General features: G+C 42.4%; 1 protein-coding gene across 1 annotated transcript; it reads right to left on the bottom strand.

Annotated features, from left to right (window-relative positions):
- Window positions 1–2242: 2242 nt before the first annotated feature.
- Window positions 2243–19276, bottom strand: ATAD1 (ATPase family, AAA domain containing 1). The gene is made up of 10 exons (XM_026852008.1): window positions 19126–19276; window positions 17512–17687; window positions 15729–15827; window positions 15333–15453; window positions 13693–13893; window positions 12455–12561; window positions 9641–9730; window positions 7496–7546; window positions 4023–4159; window positions 2243–3482 (listed from the first exon to the last, which is right to left on the bottom strand). The coding sequence occupies exons 1-10, from the start codon at window positions 19142–19144 to the stop codon at window positions 3362–3364; spliced, it is 1122 nt and encodes a 373-aa protein (XP_026707809.1). The 5' UTR covers window positions 19145–19276; the 3' UTR covers window positions 2243–3361.
- Between the last annotated feature and the right edge of the window lie 146 nt (window positions 19277–19422).

Genomic DNA, 19422 nt, shown 5'->3' on the forward strand with positions numbered 1-19422 from the left:
CCCCCCTGCCCTGGGCAGCCCATTCCAACGCCCAACAGCCCCTTCTGCACAGAAATCCTTCCTCAGAGCCAGCCTGACCCTGCCCTGGGCAGCTTGAGGCCATTCCCTCGGGGCCTGGCGCTGGCTCCTTGGCTCCAGAGACTCATCCCCCCTCTCTGCCCCCTCCTGGCAGGGAGTTGCAGAGGGCCAGGAGGTCTCCCCTCAGCCTCCTCTTCTCCAGACTGAACCCCCCCAGTTCCCCCAGCCGCTCCCCAGCAGACCTGTGCTCCAGACCCTGCCCCAGCTCCGTTGCCCTTCTCTGCCCACGCTCGAGTCATTCAATGGCCTTTTACATAACTCTAACCTTCACCATCATGCCCATGTTTCAGAAAACAGATCAACAAAACCACAGAGCAAACAAACAATTCATTTATTTACCTGTTACTTAAGGCTGCTCCAAAGGTTTCGGTTTGCACCGCGGTATCAGACTGGCGAGATCAGCTGCTGCTTTACAGCCCAAGGACACTCGGTACAGTCTGTACTGCCCAGCCCATCCACCCGCACTGCTAGGGCTGAACAGCTCCTACACACCTCATTTGCCTGCTGGAATGTCTGTGCCTCTTCCTGCCAGGGGATTTGACCTTTAACCCCCAAGAAAGACCCGTTTGATGACAACTCAGAGCTCAGTACTGGGGCCTGTGAAATGACCAGCCCAAGAGCCGGAGAGGGGTCGGGCCGGGCCCCGCTCGCAGGAGAGGCAGGATCAAAGGGTGAGGAGCCTGGCCAAACTGCTGGAGCCCCGGAATTAAAGCGCCCACATTCCTGCACGATAAACGGTGCTGCTTCTGCAGGCTGCCAGGAGAGCCTGTGCTTTGCCAAGGACTCCTGAAGTGGCAGCAGTAGGGGGAAGACGGAGAGTTTGACGTTTAAACTCATGCGAGGACACACCTGACACTCCCTCATACCTCATTACAGTGGCGTTCTGCAGCTGCGGGCACTAGCGCTCTACCAAGTAGAAAACACCGGGGGGAAAAAAAGGAGGGAGGCGCAGGGCAAGCTGCGTTCCTGCACCCCCCTGGCATTTCTCAGGTGTGACAGCCCCAGAGAGGGGCTGGCACAACTTCGGCATCAGAGCGGGCCCTGAAAAGAAACTAAATGGCTGGAGAACTTCACCTGGCCCACGCTGGTTAAAACCAGCATCTAGCAAGTAGCACTATTTGTACATTTAATTTTAAGGCTAGTCCTTGAACCCAGGCTCTCCTGGAGCCAGCACTGGTTTACATCACTGCTCCCTGCCCTGTGACCAAGTGTGCCCTGTGGGGTTAACACTCCCTAGGCCAGACTTTTTTTTTTTTTTTTTTTTTTTTTAGATTTCCACAGCCCGGTATTTTCTACATCCTTGTGTTAGAGGAAAATATGCATTTACCATGGACCTGTTCTCCCCGTATCAAAAAGCAAAGTAATTATTAAATTATTAAAAAAATATCCCCACGTTCAGCCCCTGGGGATATTAAACTGAGTCAAACTTAGCCCTAGTGCAGCTGGTGCATTACTTAACCAGTGTGCCAGACCAAAGGGGAAAAGCTGGGCTTAATGGAAACGGTCAGCAGCACCTGATACTGGCCACTGCCTGGCTCCAGCTGTCTTTATTTCACTTTGCAGCACATTTCAGTTTACATGGTTTCCCTGCTTTCAACACCGGCTCTGACAGCGAGCAGAGCTGTGGCACAGCGTACCACCCCCAGGGGTTCAAACAATTCCAATTACATAGTTGTGTTGAATTGGTGCACAATTCATAATATCATAGGAAGAAAAATCAAGTTACTGAAAACCTACTGACAGTAACCAGTAACCAGGCCAGATTCGCCCTGGGTGTAAATGGAGTCCCCTGGGAGCCATTTGGAGCTCGTCCCCTGGAGCAGCAGCTGTGGTCGAGGACTCTCTCCTTGGGTCAGGACACTGCCCAAGGAAACTCCTCGAGGTGCCTTGGTTTGGGACACGGCCCTGAGCAGGTCCCCGAGGTTGAGAGCCCTCACTTGTCAGGTGAGTGATAAAGCGTTTTGGGTTGCCTTATACGAGCGGGGCTTTGTTCTGTGTTCTGTGCTGCTGTTAAACCCTAGGAAGCTGTTCTGTTCTCCTCTCACAGACATTAGAACCTGCAATTTACAGAGAGCTAGTTAACTGTGGTTTGTTTTTTTTTTTTATTTTTGGTGCTTGGTTGTTTATTTGAGAGCATCCATAACACTTTACTGAAACATTTTTGTCACATTTTTAACCCTTTGCCTTTATCACTACATAACATTACATGAATTTACTGTTACCAGCAAGTACAGAACATTGCTAAATCACATTTATAAACCTAAACCCCATTCCCTTTTCTTCAGTTTTGCAGATCAGAGCATGTGACAGAGCAAAACATCCCAAAACATTCCCTGCACCTCAGAGCTATGCATATGACACGTCATGGTACAATGCCACAGTGCAGCAGTGGGTCTTTCAGAGATTAAATAGCAGCAAGCCCTCGTTACAATGCCTAATAGATCAAAAAGCCATGATTTCAGAGAGCTTATAATATGTCGGGCTTTATGAAAGACCAGTTAAGATTCTACTCTAATAACTCACATCAAGGAAAAAATAAAAATAAACCCAACATTCATTTAAAAAGCCTCAAAAAGCAGAATTCATACAAAATTAAAAGTATTCAAACATTTTTACAGTAGTTTACTATCTTTACTAAATGGCACCAGATTTCAAGTGGTCATGTGAAAGAAAAATCAGTAACATTTCCAACTTTGCCTGAAAGTTATTCTAGAAGCAGAATTTCCATCTTCATATTTGCTGCTAGAAGGAAGAAGTAAATGTGAACTGAGTATCGACAACCCTTTAATCTATACATCTGATTTGGTTTGATTCAGTAAGTAGAAAAGACTTTCCATACTCGAGTTATCTACAGATTATGTCTATATATATAAAAAATGTGTGGATATATACATTTAATACATACAGACACCCTCACACATATATACACACACACGGGATGGATCGTGTCCCCTCCGCAGCAGTGACCGCCGAGCCCAGGCCACACCAGCACCTGCTGTAAGGCTGCACAGCGGAGCCGTTACGGGAGGAGACACAGGCAGTTGCTCTTGGTCTGGGCTATAATTGTTCCACTTGGTGATCGATTGTTACACTTCTAGTTGCGTGTGACCAAATTTCAATAACTTAGAATTTGCTCTATAAAAACAATTCCAGAAACAGAACTCCCTTACCAGAACTCCCTTACTCAAAGAACACCCCTGCTTCCCAACCCCGACATTATTTTTCCTAACCGATTACAGAAGTCTAACTAAGTCACATCAGAAAATGCGAACACTCTTTTATCTTAATCTAAACTAACATGCATCAAAACGTTCTGCAGTGTGGCATCCTTCGATTTTCTCATCTTCTCAATTGCCCTGTGGAGATCCTGCTGCTGCACAGGACGAATTTCATCTTCATCGTGGCTTTAAAAGGAAAAAAGAAAAAAAAAAACAAAACTAAGACAATGATTCAGGTGCTGTGTAACAGCTATTCAAACAATGAGAAGTAATCACTGAAAACAGCAGCTCTGGCATAGCTCCAGCACTACACTGGAACATGCTCCTGTATCACCTGTAGGTACAGGAGATAATCAGAGGAACATCACAGCAAGCGGGGTTACGCATGTGCTGGAGTGTTACCAGCATTTAAGCCCGGTAACAGCACAGTCACATCACGTGTTGGTTCATGCCACCTAAGGCTTGACCCCTTGGAACAAACAGTCTTGTTCTCATAGTCAGAATGAATTTAGGTAACTTATTTGTTGGGTTTTTTGTTGTATAGTGGCAATTTGTCAAGAAAGAGAGAACCTCCTGCTCTCTGTGAATCATAGCAAGGTTTTCTAAACCTCTACAAATTTGCAATTCAAATCAGAAAATATAAACTGATAATTGGACAGTGTGTAGCACCAGAAGCATTCACAAAGGTTCTTCAGCTATCGTAACAGACAGAATAAAGACACATACGTCTCTTCTTCACAGGAAGAATTAACATATTCCCTGACACAGAGGAGTGCTGCATCCCGGCACATTTCCTTCAGGTCACTGCCCGAGAAGCCGTCGGTCTCTTTAGCAACTTCGAGGAGATCTACATGCCTGTCCACCTGCCAAAAAACAAAAGGTCCGAGAATGAAATGTCTGAGGTCATTTACTTTGTTCACCAAAGACAAGAAACAGTCACGTCCAAGTATTTTTACCCGCCCATTGATCTTTTTCAGCCTTGAAGTATTTTAGAGATAAAATTATTTTATTAACTTACACTTTGAACCCTCTGAGTAGTTCATGTCATTAAATGAAACTGATGCTTCATCTCATAAAACTCTGTAGCTGATAAAAAAACCCAAACAGGCAACCAAAAGTGAACCATCATACTGGTATATTCTGTTACTGACAAAGCTCCTGTGTGGTTTTGGAAGCCCACTGGGTGGCAAAAACTGGATCACAGAAAAAATGACCCATTTTCCCAAATGCCCACACAAATTTCCTGCAAGAGCACTGATATTTTTTGGTTAAGGGCTCAATCAGACCCTACGTGCATCTTTTCATCTCTAGACAATGAAGACTACCCAATGGGCCTCCTTTCACAGCCACAGCCCTTTTATAAACATTATTTGAAAGAGTGCATTTTGTTTTCATAAACACGTCTTTTTACCAGCAACATGGCAAGGCTGGGAAAAGTTCCTGTCACATTTACATTGTTGTTGCTACCTTTCAGTGCAGAATGGGAACTTCAGAAGTAGTTGTTCACTATCCCAGCAACTCGAGTTGTCTGCTGAGTTACCAAACAACTGCTCCTACCTTACACAACCACAAAATGGAACTCTGAGGCAGAATAATGTGTCCCAACTCCGTGCACCAGACCAGAGCCTGAACTCATTCCAGCCCAGACCCCCTATTTATTCAGTCCATTTCCAGAACCCCTGATAACAGCCCCTTCTGGCACATTTTCCAGTGCATCAGTATTTCCCTTCCAAAAAGTTAAAGCCAAACTAGTCTAACAAAAGGCTGAAGTTACGGGATGACTTCTAAGAAGGAAACTACGCTGTGGTGGTGAAGGCAAAGCCCCAGATGTAATCTTTGTGCTTCCAGCTATCCTCCACCCGTGCACTCCCCACGATAACCCAAGAACACACCAACAGCCGCTGAGCACCCTTCCAATTCCCCGCTGGTCCTCCTGCTTTTCCTGAAGGACAAGGGTTACAGTGGCAGCGTCCTGCTGGCTCGTATCTTGAGCTTGTACTTGAGCCCAGCTCGCTGGCCCACAACTGGGCACGCGGTGCTCTGGTTTGGGTCCAAGCATGATAATTAAGGCAAAAGCAGCAGTTGGCTTACACCAAAGTGCCTCCTACAGACGCTACAGCCTGGCTGTCATGAAGTCCTTTGCTTTAATGCTGATCCCACACACAAATACCAAAGTCAGTAACAGCTGTGGATCTGCAACGTATTTCCTCAGTGTGGGGCTGAAGGCCCTCAAGAACTGAACAGAGCAGCACAGCTGACTAAGAATATACAGAAAGTGGGCTTGTTGCATGGCAGGTATGAACAAGGACTTCCCTTTGACTGAGAAAGAAGAAACGAGATTTAAGACAGGCAAGGAAAACTGAGGGCATGACAACACCCATCACGTGAAGAACTGCCAGGATGTTTCTCATCCTCACTGAAAATAAGCTGGCCTTGAGAGACCCCATTCCTCCTCCTCCTCCTATGGGATAACCAATACAGGCTGATTTTTCTCTTTTTTCCCCCCTGAAAAATGTTATTTGCGTGGCTGTGATTCACTGCCACTATACACCTTGCATTCTTTCAGGTCTGTACTCAGAAGCCAATTTAGGTTTCTGCTGAAGGCCTAAGGCCAAGGTGCTGCAACTCCCAGGCCCAGATGCCGAGACAAGGAGCCAGAGTCCACTTGTGTGGAAGTGCTGGGCGGCTGCAGGTATTGGGGGAGTCTGTATTCAGGGAGTCTATTATTTGGCATACATCCCTAACAGGTCTTGAAGAGAAAATTGAGTCCAAAATCACCATTAGCAAGAGACAGTTTGTTTGAGATTTTCTGCTCTTCCTCCACAACTCCTTTGGCATCTTGTAGCAGTCTGTTTTCACATCTATGACCAGCGTTTTGTGAAAAAGCCAACCTATACCCTAATCCTACACAGACAATCCGAACCGACCATTTGCAAAGCAACCTCCCCAATATCTTAGCCATTCGCAATGACGGGATGGGATTTTTAGGCCTCTTAAAAAATTTGGGTGTATGAACGAATGATATTTACCTGGATAGGCCTCATCCAAGAGATACTTTGCAACATTAACGTCAAGACAATTAGTGCTGCAGACTAGATTTGTCAGGAACCTCCAATAACACAGGTCCCATACCCTGCCAACAGACACTACCAGATGTGCTCACAGCCACTCCTTCCCCTCATCTTGGAATGCAGATGGTGACACAAACACCATATAGTATTAGTAACAACACTATATTGCTTTTCCTCTAAAGGAAATACAAGCTAAGGATAAAAGTGCAAAAACAGCGCTGTCAAAAAATGTCATTCCTCTGTTCTTGACTAGAGCCAATAAACTGTAGAGTTTAAATTCAGTATCTTCTCTCCCTGCTTTAATGCTGGGGTTTCAACCCCCAGCCCCAAATTAAGGTTGACATAGGGGTGATTCCCACAGCCCTTCCCAAAGCGGGGGTGAGTTTGCCTTTAGGCTTCCCCCCAGGGTGGGCCGGCCTGGCCAGGAGAGCCCCTGGGTAAAGGAGCCCCAGGGGTCTCGCAGTGAGTAACCCAGAAGGACCTCCCGCCTCCCAGGACTGGGCTCCAGTCAGCTCTGGCTTTTGTAAACGCGGGCTGTGCGGAGATTCAGTGTGTGGCTTCCTTGGTCTTATGTGTTTGGTTTGCTGACTCGGTTGTCTCCCGTCCCTTCTATGGGAGACTGTATGTCACCATTTATTCCACCTGTTGTTGGTTGTGCGGTGTCGTTGTTGGGGTCAGTGGGATTGATGTCGATTATGTATAATCTGACTGACTTGTCTGTACCCCCAGCGCTCACCCATGTACTGACCCTTCTGTATCAAATACAATTTGGTTGATTTCCAAACATGATTCACCTCCAGCATCTTTAGAGAGGTAAATATACTATCTTGTTATATAACAAGAAAATAGAGACAGAGAAATTAAGTCATTTTCCTCAGAAATGGTGATTCACCACAAAATCCAAGACTGCTGCTCTGACTGAGGCTCATGCTTAAACCAGTAGTCAATTCTATTGCTTTAATGTCTAAACCCACAAGAGAGTCCTAAATTATAATCAGAAACACCCTAGTAGATAATGTCTACCTTACTCTAAGAGAGTCAATTATAAAACATGTTTTCTATAATTACAGAGCTGCACTCATAACAACAGTAATACAGCAAATTAGCCATTAAAAGAAGTCTACTTACATTTTCATTTCTCAAAATTAGCTTCAAGATTGCTTCCCTTTGTTTCAGAGCCTTAAACAAAAGAGATTATTTAGTAGAGTACAAAAATAAACATATGTAACATCTATTGCAATTTTGCACGGTGTGGGCTTTCAGTCACAGCTCAGTGACACAAGCTGATCCCTCAAATAGGAGATGTGATACACACTAAGGAAACCTATCTGATGGCAAATCACTCAGCAAAGTGAGATCTAGGGTACTCTCACTCCAGGAGCACATGAAACTAAACATCTGAGCATATACATTTACACTAACTGCAGGGAAAGCAAAACAGCACTGTCATTTAGCCTTACTTTGCCCTAAGTGAAAGTAGTTGTCTCCAAAGAATTCCCATCCTCTTTAAAGCAGGGCAGATTCTCTAGATCTACAGGATGCTTTCAGTACTTTGCTAAATCAGATGAAGAAGATAAAGATCTCTGCTTAAAAAAAAAACAAACCAAAACACAGACAGTGCTTGGGAAAGTTTAAGCAATATACATCACGCACTCTGATGAGGTTAGAACTGAAGAAACAGTTAAATCCTGAGCATATTCTTACGAGCGAGGTAAAACACAGGCAGCAAAGAGACTCTTTTTTGTCTCCCCAACCCAAACTCGTCCTAAATTCATTTTCATTGTTAAAAAGGGAAAAAAACACCCCATAGATACTCTGGCAGCTGAGCAGTTGATACGCGGTCTCAAAAAAATACTCTTTGCATTTCCCTTTACCTTGCAGACAATTTCTTATGAGTAATTTTGGGCATTTTAATCTCAAACTTAGTTATAAAATCTGCAAGGCTTTAGCTACCCTACAGCAGTACTACCTGTGCACACTTCCAATCCACAGCTCATAAATTATCTTGGCATGCAATAAAAGGGTTGTAACCAATCTTGGTTGTATCGCAAAGTACCACAGACAAGAACAAGTGGCAGGTTCATGAGATGGCTGTGGTGAGGTAAGGAGTTACGTGTCTGTGCCTGAAATGACACTTGCTGTTGTAATTCTGATCCTGGGAGAGTGAGCCAACCCCTGCAGCATCCTGAGGCACTGTGACCTGCGGGTAATTCAGCCTTCTAACGATGGTTCTTAATAGAAACTAAAATACACATCCTTGCACCTTACTAATCAAGGAAAACTTGAAGATGAGTAAGATGTATGAACCTCTATGAGCAGGCATCGCAGAAAAGCAGATACTGTTATAAATGCTTTGTTTTGAAAAGTATCCGCCCACAAGGAGTGAAAGCCAGTTCAAACAAGATGGGTCTGGGAACATCACTACTCTGTTGCACACTCAGTAAGAGTTTTACTCCTCCAATTTTCTTTCCAAGTTTCTGCAAAAAATGAATAATGAAGAGTATTTCTGTAGCCGGAAGGGAATACTGACAACCACAACTGAACTCTTTCTAATACTGATACAAAAATGTCTTGTGATATCGCCAAGTCTTTGGAGGAGACTAAAATACCTTGGAAAGGATGGCAATAGCAACACTAATATAAGGCTAACCTTGTGATGGCTGGCATAAGCAATAGAGACCTTAATTACTGCCTGTTTGGCATAAACCATAATAAGTACAATAAAAACAGTTTCCCAGACTACTTGCAGTGCCTGACTGTGGAAAAGCTTGAGAAGAACATAGGCTTTGGTATGCAGATTCCATTCCCTCTGCTCTCCCTGAAAACTAAAACACTCTGTATCAAGAAGGAATAAATGGCAGTCGGTATGTACCTGCTTCTTGACACTATCTAACCTTGGGTGCCACTCTCCCTGTAGGCAAGTGTGTGCAGTCACTTTTGTGCTTTTTGTGACTGTTTTCACATTCAAACTAAGCTCTTCCCAGAGTGCATCTAAACCACTCCATTCTTATAGATGAAGAAGGTGGGTGGGAAACTCTCAGAGCACATGGCATTGGTTCAGATAAAAGATCAATGAATCAAGGTTTCTGTGAGAAACTTCACACTAAATAGCAAAGTTATATATGTGCTTCTAAAAAACTAAAAACAGACCAAGATATTAGAGTATTTCTGGGGCGGGGGGAGGTGGTGGGGGGAGTGTGCGTTTCCTGGCTGATTAAGGCACCTGCCTGTAGCTCAGGCATTAGGCACACCTGCACACCTGGCATGACTTACAGGTTGGTTGATGTGAAAACGGGTTGGCATTCTTCTCATGATTGCAGAGTCAAGATCCTGAGGACGATTGGTGGCTCCCATCACTATTACCTGTACACACCAACAAGAAAAATTAGTCTGCTGAAACCAGCTTCTGAAAACACTGCTGTATCGGAGTTTCCAAACCAAACACGTGACTCTTCCACACTTCATCAAGAACATCAACACTTGAAGAAGTTACATAAGGTTTCTTGGTACTGATTTCAGCAAGTGGATTTAAACAGGCTGCTTAAGAGAGCACTGCTTCCATAGAGTACACCTGGGTGGAGATTTTTACGTTAGTCTGAATCCTTCTGAGCCCAGTTTGAAAGTTCCAACTCTAAGCAGTAATCCAAAACTTCTGCTTATAAGTCCTGGCAATGTGTCTTTAGTTCCTGCTGGTCTGGACTGAACTCAAAAGATGTTTTGAGAAAGCATCAAAAAAATGTGCCATTTTCGGGCTGTGTTGAAAAAAGAAGGCAATCAGTTCACCAGGATGACCAAACTGGCAGCTTTCACATGCATTAAAACACTTCTTTTTTTTTTGAGCATTAAAAAACGTTAAGTCAGTAAGAACGATAGGCACTGGATACTGTAACAGCAGCAAACTGGATGTGTACAAGCCAAGTTCAATACAAGGAGAGCATTTACCTTGTTTAACTGCATTTCAGTTATTAGTCTAAGAACAAATTTACTTCTCATTCACATCAGCCTTGTTTTTTCATTTGTTAGTTTAAGCTATGTACATTGTAAATACCCGGTCACAAAATTGAAAATGTGAGGGAAATTAATCTCCTATCAATAGTTTCCTGACATGCTTCTGGTCTTTTGTCCGGGGTCACTGTTCCGCAGCCAGCCCCGGCACTCCAGCCGTCCTGGCCAGGCTGTGTCCCGGCGCAGAGTCACCCTGCCACCTAGAGGCTTCAGCACATGCTGGCAAATTGCTACGCGCAGAAAAAGCCAAAAGACACATTTCGCCCGGCTTTTTACAGACTGTGCTTCCCAGGGCCCTGCAGCAAGGCCCAAGGCTGGGCCCAATCTGTCACTCCCACCGCGCCACCAGAGCTGAGGAGCCTCCCAAAAGCCGCGTTGGCCGCAGGTTCTGCGAGCGTGGCTGTACAGGGCTTCCGGAGTTGGACTGTCCTTTCAAGCCGCACAGACACTGTGCCCCAGCTCCTGCTGGACTCAAGACTATATCCGTGCCAGGTTTAGCCCCGAGCTGAACAGGCGTTTCAGGCGCAATCAACACAGGAACAAATAACATCCAGCAACACTTACTAACAATTTCCTCTTAGCATCTGGAATGTTTACCATAACAAAAGCCAAACAGTATCCTTATTCCAAGGAAATTTGTTTGGCAAGAATCAGGCAGCAACACAAAGCTCCCAAGTAAACATCTGTAATTAACAAAAGAGCCCAGCTAGCTGGTGGCTGTCAAAAACTGAGACCACACAAATGTCAAAACCGCTTAAAGAACACTTCCTGAACTGCAATGACATCTCGGGGAGAAGCCTGAAATATGGTATTGAAACAAAACACTGCTGCTGAAAAACTCCCCAGAAACCTGAATCAGCCTCTGCAGTGTCTCCAGCCAATTGCCCACATTGCATTTTACTTTGGTGGCTTCTACCCTGCAGAGGCACACGAGTAAAGGACAAGAGTGACTCGTCAGGCTCTGAACGCTGAACTCGAGAGATGGTAAGACTATCTTACTGCAGGGAATGAACAATTTGACTTGCTCCAAGAATCCACTGGTATACTGGGAAAAAGATAATGCATTCAAACACTGGCAAAAAACGTGTGCTTGCAAGATTGTATTAACTTCCAGTTAAGTGTTCCTACCATTAGACTTTTAATCATGGTAAGCAAAGACTCTGCTTTCAAGGTCCTCAGTATGTATAGATTCACTGTGTTCTAATCAGTTTTTAAGAAATCAACAGAAAAAAACCTTTAGCACAAGCTTGTAATCTGCTTTTCCTCCTCTCACAGACAGAACTAACAAAGGTCAGAGTATTGGAACCCATTCACAGAAAAATGCAGTTTAAAAAGGCTGAAATTTTTAAAATTGGAGAATAAGCATCCTTTTTAAAGGCCTTGCTCCAGGGACAGATCACAAACATACCAAACAGGCTTTCCTCTATGCTACACAAGTAATTTATTTCATAATGTTTTTTTACACCACCAACAGCCTTTATAATTTTTCTATTTTCTAAAATACAATACTTCAGCTGAGATTATTGAGGGGGACGGAAGCATACAAGAACAGTGCGATGGAATTAAATGGCTCCATTTAATTGAATTTATCTTTTGGTAACATCAACTTCTCTACCCTTTCAGATTAACTCTAGAGTCTAGTGCTTGTCCAGTGCTAGTCTAATGCTTCTCTGGAAACAAACCAACCAACTTGCAACCAGAATGAATACTCAGATCTTTCAACACCCTTCCTGAAATCAAAGATTCACTTCACCTGAAGAAAATACTGTTGACAAAACAGTTTTCAAATAGTTTAAAGATTCCCAACCTCAGGAGCTCAAACTACACAGCTATATTACTGAGACTTAAGACACTTTTGAAAATAACACCTCTTAATTAAAACCAAAATAACTACAAAACCAGTCTTCTCAGGAAGAAAAGTGATTACTATCACTTATCTCATTCCCCGGATATACTGGTAATCACTAACACTGACAGGTAAAGAAACTCTTTTGGCAATCTGCTACTTTTCCAAAATACCTCAATGCTCAATAACCAAGAGGGAAGAATTGCATTACTTTTCTTGTCACCCTTTGTACTTACTTGGCAGTTATAATCGGTGTCCAACCCATCCCACAGACTCATGAACTGAGCTTTCATCATAGCTGTAGCTTCATGGTCAGAACTCGATCGACTTCGCAAGAAGGAATCTGTATTAAGGATTCAGTAGAGCAGTTTACTTTCAATCCTGCCATAGAAACTAGGATCTTTATCATGTGCAGACTTGTGCCATTCTCCATCTTACAAATACCTTTTTTAATAAACATTGTCAACAAATGAAAAATACTTCTTACGATGAAGAATACGAAAGTGAAATCTCACCATATTTTTAAGCACACCTTTCAAATTACATTGCACATGTATATGCCTAATCACATGAGATTGTCCCAAATCTTGTGCTCCGTATTTTCACTTTCCTGAACTCATGGAAAGTGTAACTTTCACCTTAATTTCTCATGCAGAGATGGCAGCACAGGAGAACAGCAAGCTGATGTAAAGTAGGCCACACACTTTGTTATGCAGAGCTCTAACTCTGCCAGTGGATGCCTAAAGAATTTCCAACAGTTAGAAAAACACCCCATTTTTCATACATATACAAAAGGATAAAAGCATCTTAAGAACGTAGCCCCTTCATAAACCTAAACTGGGGAAAGGGTGAAAGCTTTGTCAGGCTCTGTTTCTGCAAACTGTACAACTCTCTTTAAGAAGCACCAGTGCTGTGAGACAACGAGCAATTTTAAGTGAACTGCTCAAGTTCACAGGGACTTAAAACACTGATGTGACAAGTCCAAATGCGCCGAACAACAGGCACCTTTGCTGTCTTCCCAGCTGAAATTACCCTCCTACTTCTTCAGCCTTATTAAGAACTACTATTCCTGAGCTCTCCTAAACCTGTATTTTAATTTTCTATTATGTGCCCTCATGGGAGAAGCACTGAAGTGCATTTGGTGATGGGTTTCCCGAATAAGTAGATTCCTTAACAGAAAAAAAGCTCTCCTTGTGAACCACCTTAGCCCAACCACAAATCAGCAGCAACTTGTTCTACTTGTAGTTTACCCACTAGTGGGGAAACTCACATAAGGAAGAAATGCACAGTTTTCCTAATTTGCCTCCATTACTCTACAGTACTATTTATATTACCAAACCTTCTTCCATTACCACTCTTTTAAAGAAAAAGATGATAGTAGATCAATATACCCATCAACTTGAACCTACAGTTTAATGTCACTCTGCTACAGTCATTTGCAAAAAAAAAAAAAAGAAAAAAGACAGATTTTTACCTATTTCGTCAATAAAAATGATGGATGGTTGGAGCTTTATAGCAAGGGAGAAGACAGCAGCAGCCAGTTTTTGAGACTCTCCATACCATTTGTCCGTCAGTGTTGAAGGCTGGAGATTAATAAATCGACAACCTGCTTCCTTTGCTGTGGCTTTGGCTATCAGCGTTTTGCCACAGCCAGGGGGGCCATAGAGAAGTACTCCTGAAAAAGTATCATGTTAATGATCTCTGGTCGCTGTACAGAAAACATGCTTTAGTATGACAGACCTGATAGTGTCCAGGCTTGCATTTTATCCTGGTTTTAAAAGATAAGAAAAAAGTTACACAGTGTTCCATCAAATCAATTACAAAGTTACCCTATTTATTTCCTGTAAGCATTTGATAGGCTTTGTTTACAGCCAGTTTCAGCCTTGCTAATAAAACTTGGCTGAGAGGGTGGAGAAAATAAAAACAAAGGAGCCCCACAAACATTTTAAACAAATTACTCACAATTATATATGACATCTCTTATTATTTTTAAACTTATCATAGCAAAAGAATTCACAGTAGTGTTTTTCTAACAGTTGTAAGGAAAACAATTTATAGAAAAAAGATGAAGTCATAGAAGCTTGACTGACAACCACAAACATAATTACTCTGAAGCAATGACTTGCTATTAACACACAGTGCGAGCCACTAATAAAACTCGGGAACTTGCCCTATATGGAAAGTCTGTTTTAAAACGCTAAATAAAAAATATTTTTTTCCTTCAGCTGTAAAATCATGACATTAAAATAATTTTCCAGACAGTTTCAATTTGGGACTTAAATAGAAAGTAGCCTGGAAAAATGAAACCAGTTTAAAAAGTGCTTAATTTTCCATCTCTTAGGACACAAAACAGAGATGGTCAGATACAGGCAGTACTTAATGGTTTTCAGAGAATTTCTGGAAGACAATATTCCAGGGATCAGAGCAGTAAAGAGAAAGTTTTGCATTTTGTCCAACATCTTAAGTTCAAATTCTGCTTATTTTTAGTAATATATAGCAAATATGGCCGTAAGAATTCCAGCAGAGTCCAACTTCTGGTTTACTGTTAGAAAGTGGATCTGTCTTGTTTCCTTACTGCCTGAGCACTGGGCAACTGAACTCCAGACAAAATCAAAGGGCCTCCAGAATAAAAACAGGATGTCTCTTTGAATGACTGGAATTGTTAGGACTAGAGCAGAGTGATGTCTGCAAGATTAGCTTACACTGACATCTCATGTTTATGACTTATGTTTCTATGACACCATAAAAATATTAGCCAAGTGTACAAAGCTATACAGTAGAGTTAGAGTTCACCTCTGCCAAAGGACAAGAGGGGGTATAAGAAGAAAAAAAATAGACAATCTAGGCAGTTAAAAATGCAGGCTGCATAGATTAGTGCACCAAAACATAACATCAATATCTGAAAAACAATTATCACTTCATTACTGAGATGAGACTTACTCACTAGAACTTGATTTCACTGCAAGAGAAGAGGAAAAACCTGAGGATTTTCCCTGGCATCAGTCTTAATGGTTGCACTTTGGACTGGCAATCTACTTCCTCTTTCCTTCCTGGGTAATTGTAACTTTTTTTTTTTTTTTTTAATAACAACATATAAATCCGTAACATTCCTACCTTTTGGTGGCTGTAAGAGCCTGGAATTCTCAAATAAATATTTCTTCTTGATGGGCAAAATTACAGTGTCTTTCAAGTCTGTAATAACATCATCTAAGCCTGCAATATCACTCCAGGTTACCTAATACAGAAAAAACAGCATTAGAACTTATCACGAGAGTCCCTGCCAACAAAAAATATTCACAAGCTTAGAAGTAGTGCAAAGCCTCAATACTAAAAAACCCAGATGATTTAAACAACATCTGCTCTCAACAGCGAAACTTTAAATTAAAGAAATATCTTCTGTGGATTTCCATAGATACACATATATGACAAATAATGTAACCCAAAGTCAAAATCGAGATCTTCCAGGTCTGAAATGCTTTCATCAGAGTAACAGGGAAGAGAGTTTCTTACATGCATGCTAAGTGGGTCTACGAGATGTGCAGCAATACTCATTTCGTATTCGGTAAGCTTTACATTTTTCACTCCAATTTGCTTCATTAGTTTTTCAGCCTGGGGGAAATAAAATGCCAAGAAAATCAGAGAAAGAAACTGAATGCTTAATTCAAAAATTAGTTTTTAAAGATGTGCTACTTGGAGTCTGAAAAGCTTCTCTGTAAATCGCTTCCAAAAAGAGGTTAAATCTTTCTGAAGTAAAAGGTTCTGCTGTTTCCTAATGACTTGTTGTCATTTGAGTGAAACTGAGTCATATGTCTCAGTTCTCATCAAATAAGTGTCACACCAGCCCTCCCACTCCCAGATCCACAAGTCATACGTTATGAACCCAAAAGAAACCAAACTAAACATTAAAACACGGAGTTTGCTGTTCAGAAGAGGTTTGCAGACACACAGGTAACCTGAGTACAAAATCATTTCCATAATCTCCACAGGAATTTCCAAAGCTGATACAGGTATGTTAACCACTTTAAAAAAGCCCATTAAGCCTTACAAACTTTGTACAGGATTCAGATGAAAAGCCTGAAACTTGTTACTAGAGAGAACTCTATAGAGTTCTTTCACATGCTTAATTACCTTCATTCACAACCCTGCACATAATACACACAGACTTCAACAGTCTCGAGATAGAACTCTGTTGCTATAAAAAGCATGCCTCCCCTCAAAGCTCCACAGCACTGTACCAAGGAGAGACTGATACCTTTTCAAGAAAAAAATATTCACAGAAGACAGTCAATTTTTTTCTACGTATTCCATGTTTTCCTTTTCCCAATTTAAAAGGAAAAGTCATTCGTTGTGCCAACACACTTTCACAATTCAGTTTCTCTTTACACTCAAACTTGCGGTTGAGTCTGACATGCTCTTGGGAACTCTTATATAATAGGTGGCACCAGCACAAATTGTGAAAGCTGATTTTTAAAGTGGGGCCAATTTTTTAACTAAAGATTTCATTAAAAAAGACAAACCACCCAAAACAGAATTAGGTTGCTCAAAAGCGCTGTTTGAATCTGTGAAATTTGTGTCAGCCAGAAAACAAAAAAAAGCTGCAACATGTCCTTCAATACTTCCCAAAGGAAACATTTCACTTTTGGTTCTGAAATGTACTTAAATCTTTTCCCAGAGCATTAACGCCCATGAATCGTTCTAGTTCAACATCAGGAATGAGGCTTTTCACTTTTTCTTCTCCTCTTTGCAGGGCATTTTGACTGCTACTGGAGGTGGAGGGAGAACAGAGGGAGGGGGACAAAGTGTGAGCTATTCTTAGAAAGGGATTTGGACAGCAGCGTTCCATTTTGTCATGAGGACCTACAGTCCCTGCCTCTGCCATTAGGTTGCCAAAAAGCAGCAGAGAACTAAGTTATTTCTGCTCAACGTTTTTAAAAAGCAACCAAGAGACTAATGAGAGCATTATTTAACGCGACTGCTGCTTAGTAAAGTTGTCAGAAGCAGAAACGGCACAGGGCCCACACGCTTGCACATAATTAAAAGACAAAATCACGCTCCAGTTTGACAGTTTTTTCCACCACTTCAAGCTAGAAATTTTAACTTGTTATAAAGTGTAAGCACTGGAAACACTAACAGCCTAGATCCTGAGATTTACTAAAAAATAATTCTGGGGTTTTTTGATTATTCCACATGCTTTTGTTGATTATTCTGTTGGTTATTGCAAGTCCAGCTTCCAGATAGAGGATTTCTCCATAGGAAAGGTAACGAACAAGACAGCATTTCAAAGAAATCCTACCTGTTTCTGAGCTTCCACTTTTTGCTTTCTCGTTGGATCAATGGCATCAACCATCCATTTAATGGTAAAATATGTCACAGCACCAAATATGGTTAAACGAAAAATTAATCCGACCACTTCATTCCGGCTCAGGGGACGTGAAAATGCTTCAGCATGGACCATTTTGCCTCTCAATACTAAATGTAACAAAGCGCAGGAAGGGACAGAAAGAAAGAAAATGAAAACTGAGAAAATATCTGCCTTATGTTTAAACATCATTTTATAAAAACTATTCCCCATGCACACAGTGGGCACAAAACTTACCATGCAGTTACAATTAAATATCTGAACAATAGCACAACCCCAACATATAAAACATATGCACTGAGCATAACCATGGTTTCACTTCCAGTAAGCAGAGAAAATATGGCAACAACAATTTGAGGCCTTACTTCTTGATTGACTACATGCAAAAAGATCCCCATTTCACTCTTCCCCCAGGAAATCTGCATTCCTTTCAGCTATACAGTACCCTAATAAAGATTACTTTATTTCAGCGCCAAGTTTACATTCCCGTTAAGACTGACATTTTGTGACTGTTATTGACCTAAGAATGCTAGGCCATGGCGACAAAGATAACTCTACATTATTTAAACAGAGAGTTCTTTCTCCCCAAGAGGAAATCTAAAGGAACAGCACTGAATTGACACATAAAGGAGCGACTGACGAATTATATTTGAATAAAATGAGGTTACAAGCTGGAGCCTGCACCTAGCAGAATACACTCTGAGTTATTAATATCCCTGGAAAACTGAAAATGCTCGATGTGGCACACAGCTATCAAGGGAAAAGGCTGGCTGCTGTATGAGCCAAACCCAGAAAGTACACCACCTTCAAGTTATGGCAGCATGCTTCAGGGAGGAAAAAACCTCTTCCTAAAACACTGAAAAATGACTTATAAAATCGGGGTCCTCTTTCCCCAATCTACTTTCTCCTCAACTAGCAGGGTTTCCGTTTGAAAACCCTCAAAGCTCTCCTCGTTCACTGCCTGATTTTCCTGCTGCAAGGGCAAAATCAGTGGCGATTCCTTTGGCAGCTTCCAACGGTCCCTGGCTGGTCTCCAAACAGAGCTGTCAGCCAGGGAAAAGCTGGACTACCTACAGCCAAGATATCCTTGAATTCCCCCTCGCTCAGCTGGCGGCTGCTTTGTGTCGACCCCGTATTCAACTCGAGGCGATGCCATGCCATAGGTTCTGTCTACACGGATACGGCAGACTGGAATGAGGAGAAATGCTGCAATAGGTTTACTAAAAAAGTTCTGGTTCTTTTAACTCTTCACTCTCTGTTTAGAAATTTAAAAATTCAGGCTGTCGCTGTGCATACGTGCTCGGAAATCAAAATTTGCCTCCTTAGGCATCTAAGCAAGTAACACAGCGCTAGGACATTCTGCATGTTCTCGGAAGCCTGATTTATTAAAATGGTAGGGCTACATATTCAGTGAACGAGAAAAAAAAGCTTCCAAAAAAACCCCCCAAAACCCAATGAAAAACCCACTTCTTATGCAATCATTGCCCTGAATACGATTTACCAGGACAGAATTTTAAGCGTAACCTTTCTAAATGACATTCTGCTTACCCTGTATAAGTTTCAGCATTTACTTTCTAGGCAGATCGCTGAGATACCGAGGAGGACAGTTAACCGAACAACAAACTCTAGGTCCGCACGACTACCACCGCGTTTTGGTTTAGCTGGGCCTGTGTCCGCGCCAGGGCTTCCAGCGCTAAACAGAAACCAACAGGAGGAGCGGGGCTGATCCCTCTTCTGCTCCCGCAGAGGCCAGAGGCAAAGTCCAGCCGCGGCCGCAAAGCCTCGCCTCTCCCCGAGCCCCGGGGAGGGCGCCCCCTCCTCCCCGCCAGGGCTCGGCCCCGCTCC

Source organism: Athene cunicularia (genome assembly GCF_003259725.1).
Source record: "Athene cunicularia isolate RWA chromosome 6 unlocalized genomic scaffold, athCun1 chr6_part2, whole genome shotgun sequence".
Classification (NCBI taxonomy): domain Eukaryota; kingdom Metazoa; phylum Chordata; class Aves; order Strigiformes; family Strigidae; genus Athene; species Athene cunicularia.

Excerpts from the sequence above, each read along its gene's own strand:
- ATAD1 (XM_026852008.1), bottom strand. Across the intron at positions 9,731-12,454 it reads ACACCGATTATAACTGCCAA|GTAATAGTGATGGGAGCCAC; the intron begins GTAAGTACAAAG and ends TGGTGTGTACAG. Across the intron at positions 3,483-4,022 it reads TCTTCCTGTGAAGAAGAGAC|CCACGATGAAGATGAAATTC; the intron begins GTATGTGTCTTT and ends TTCCTTTTAAAG.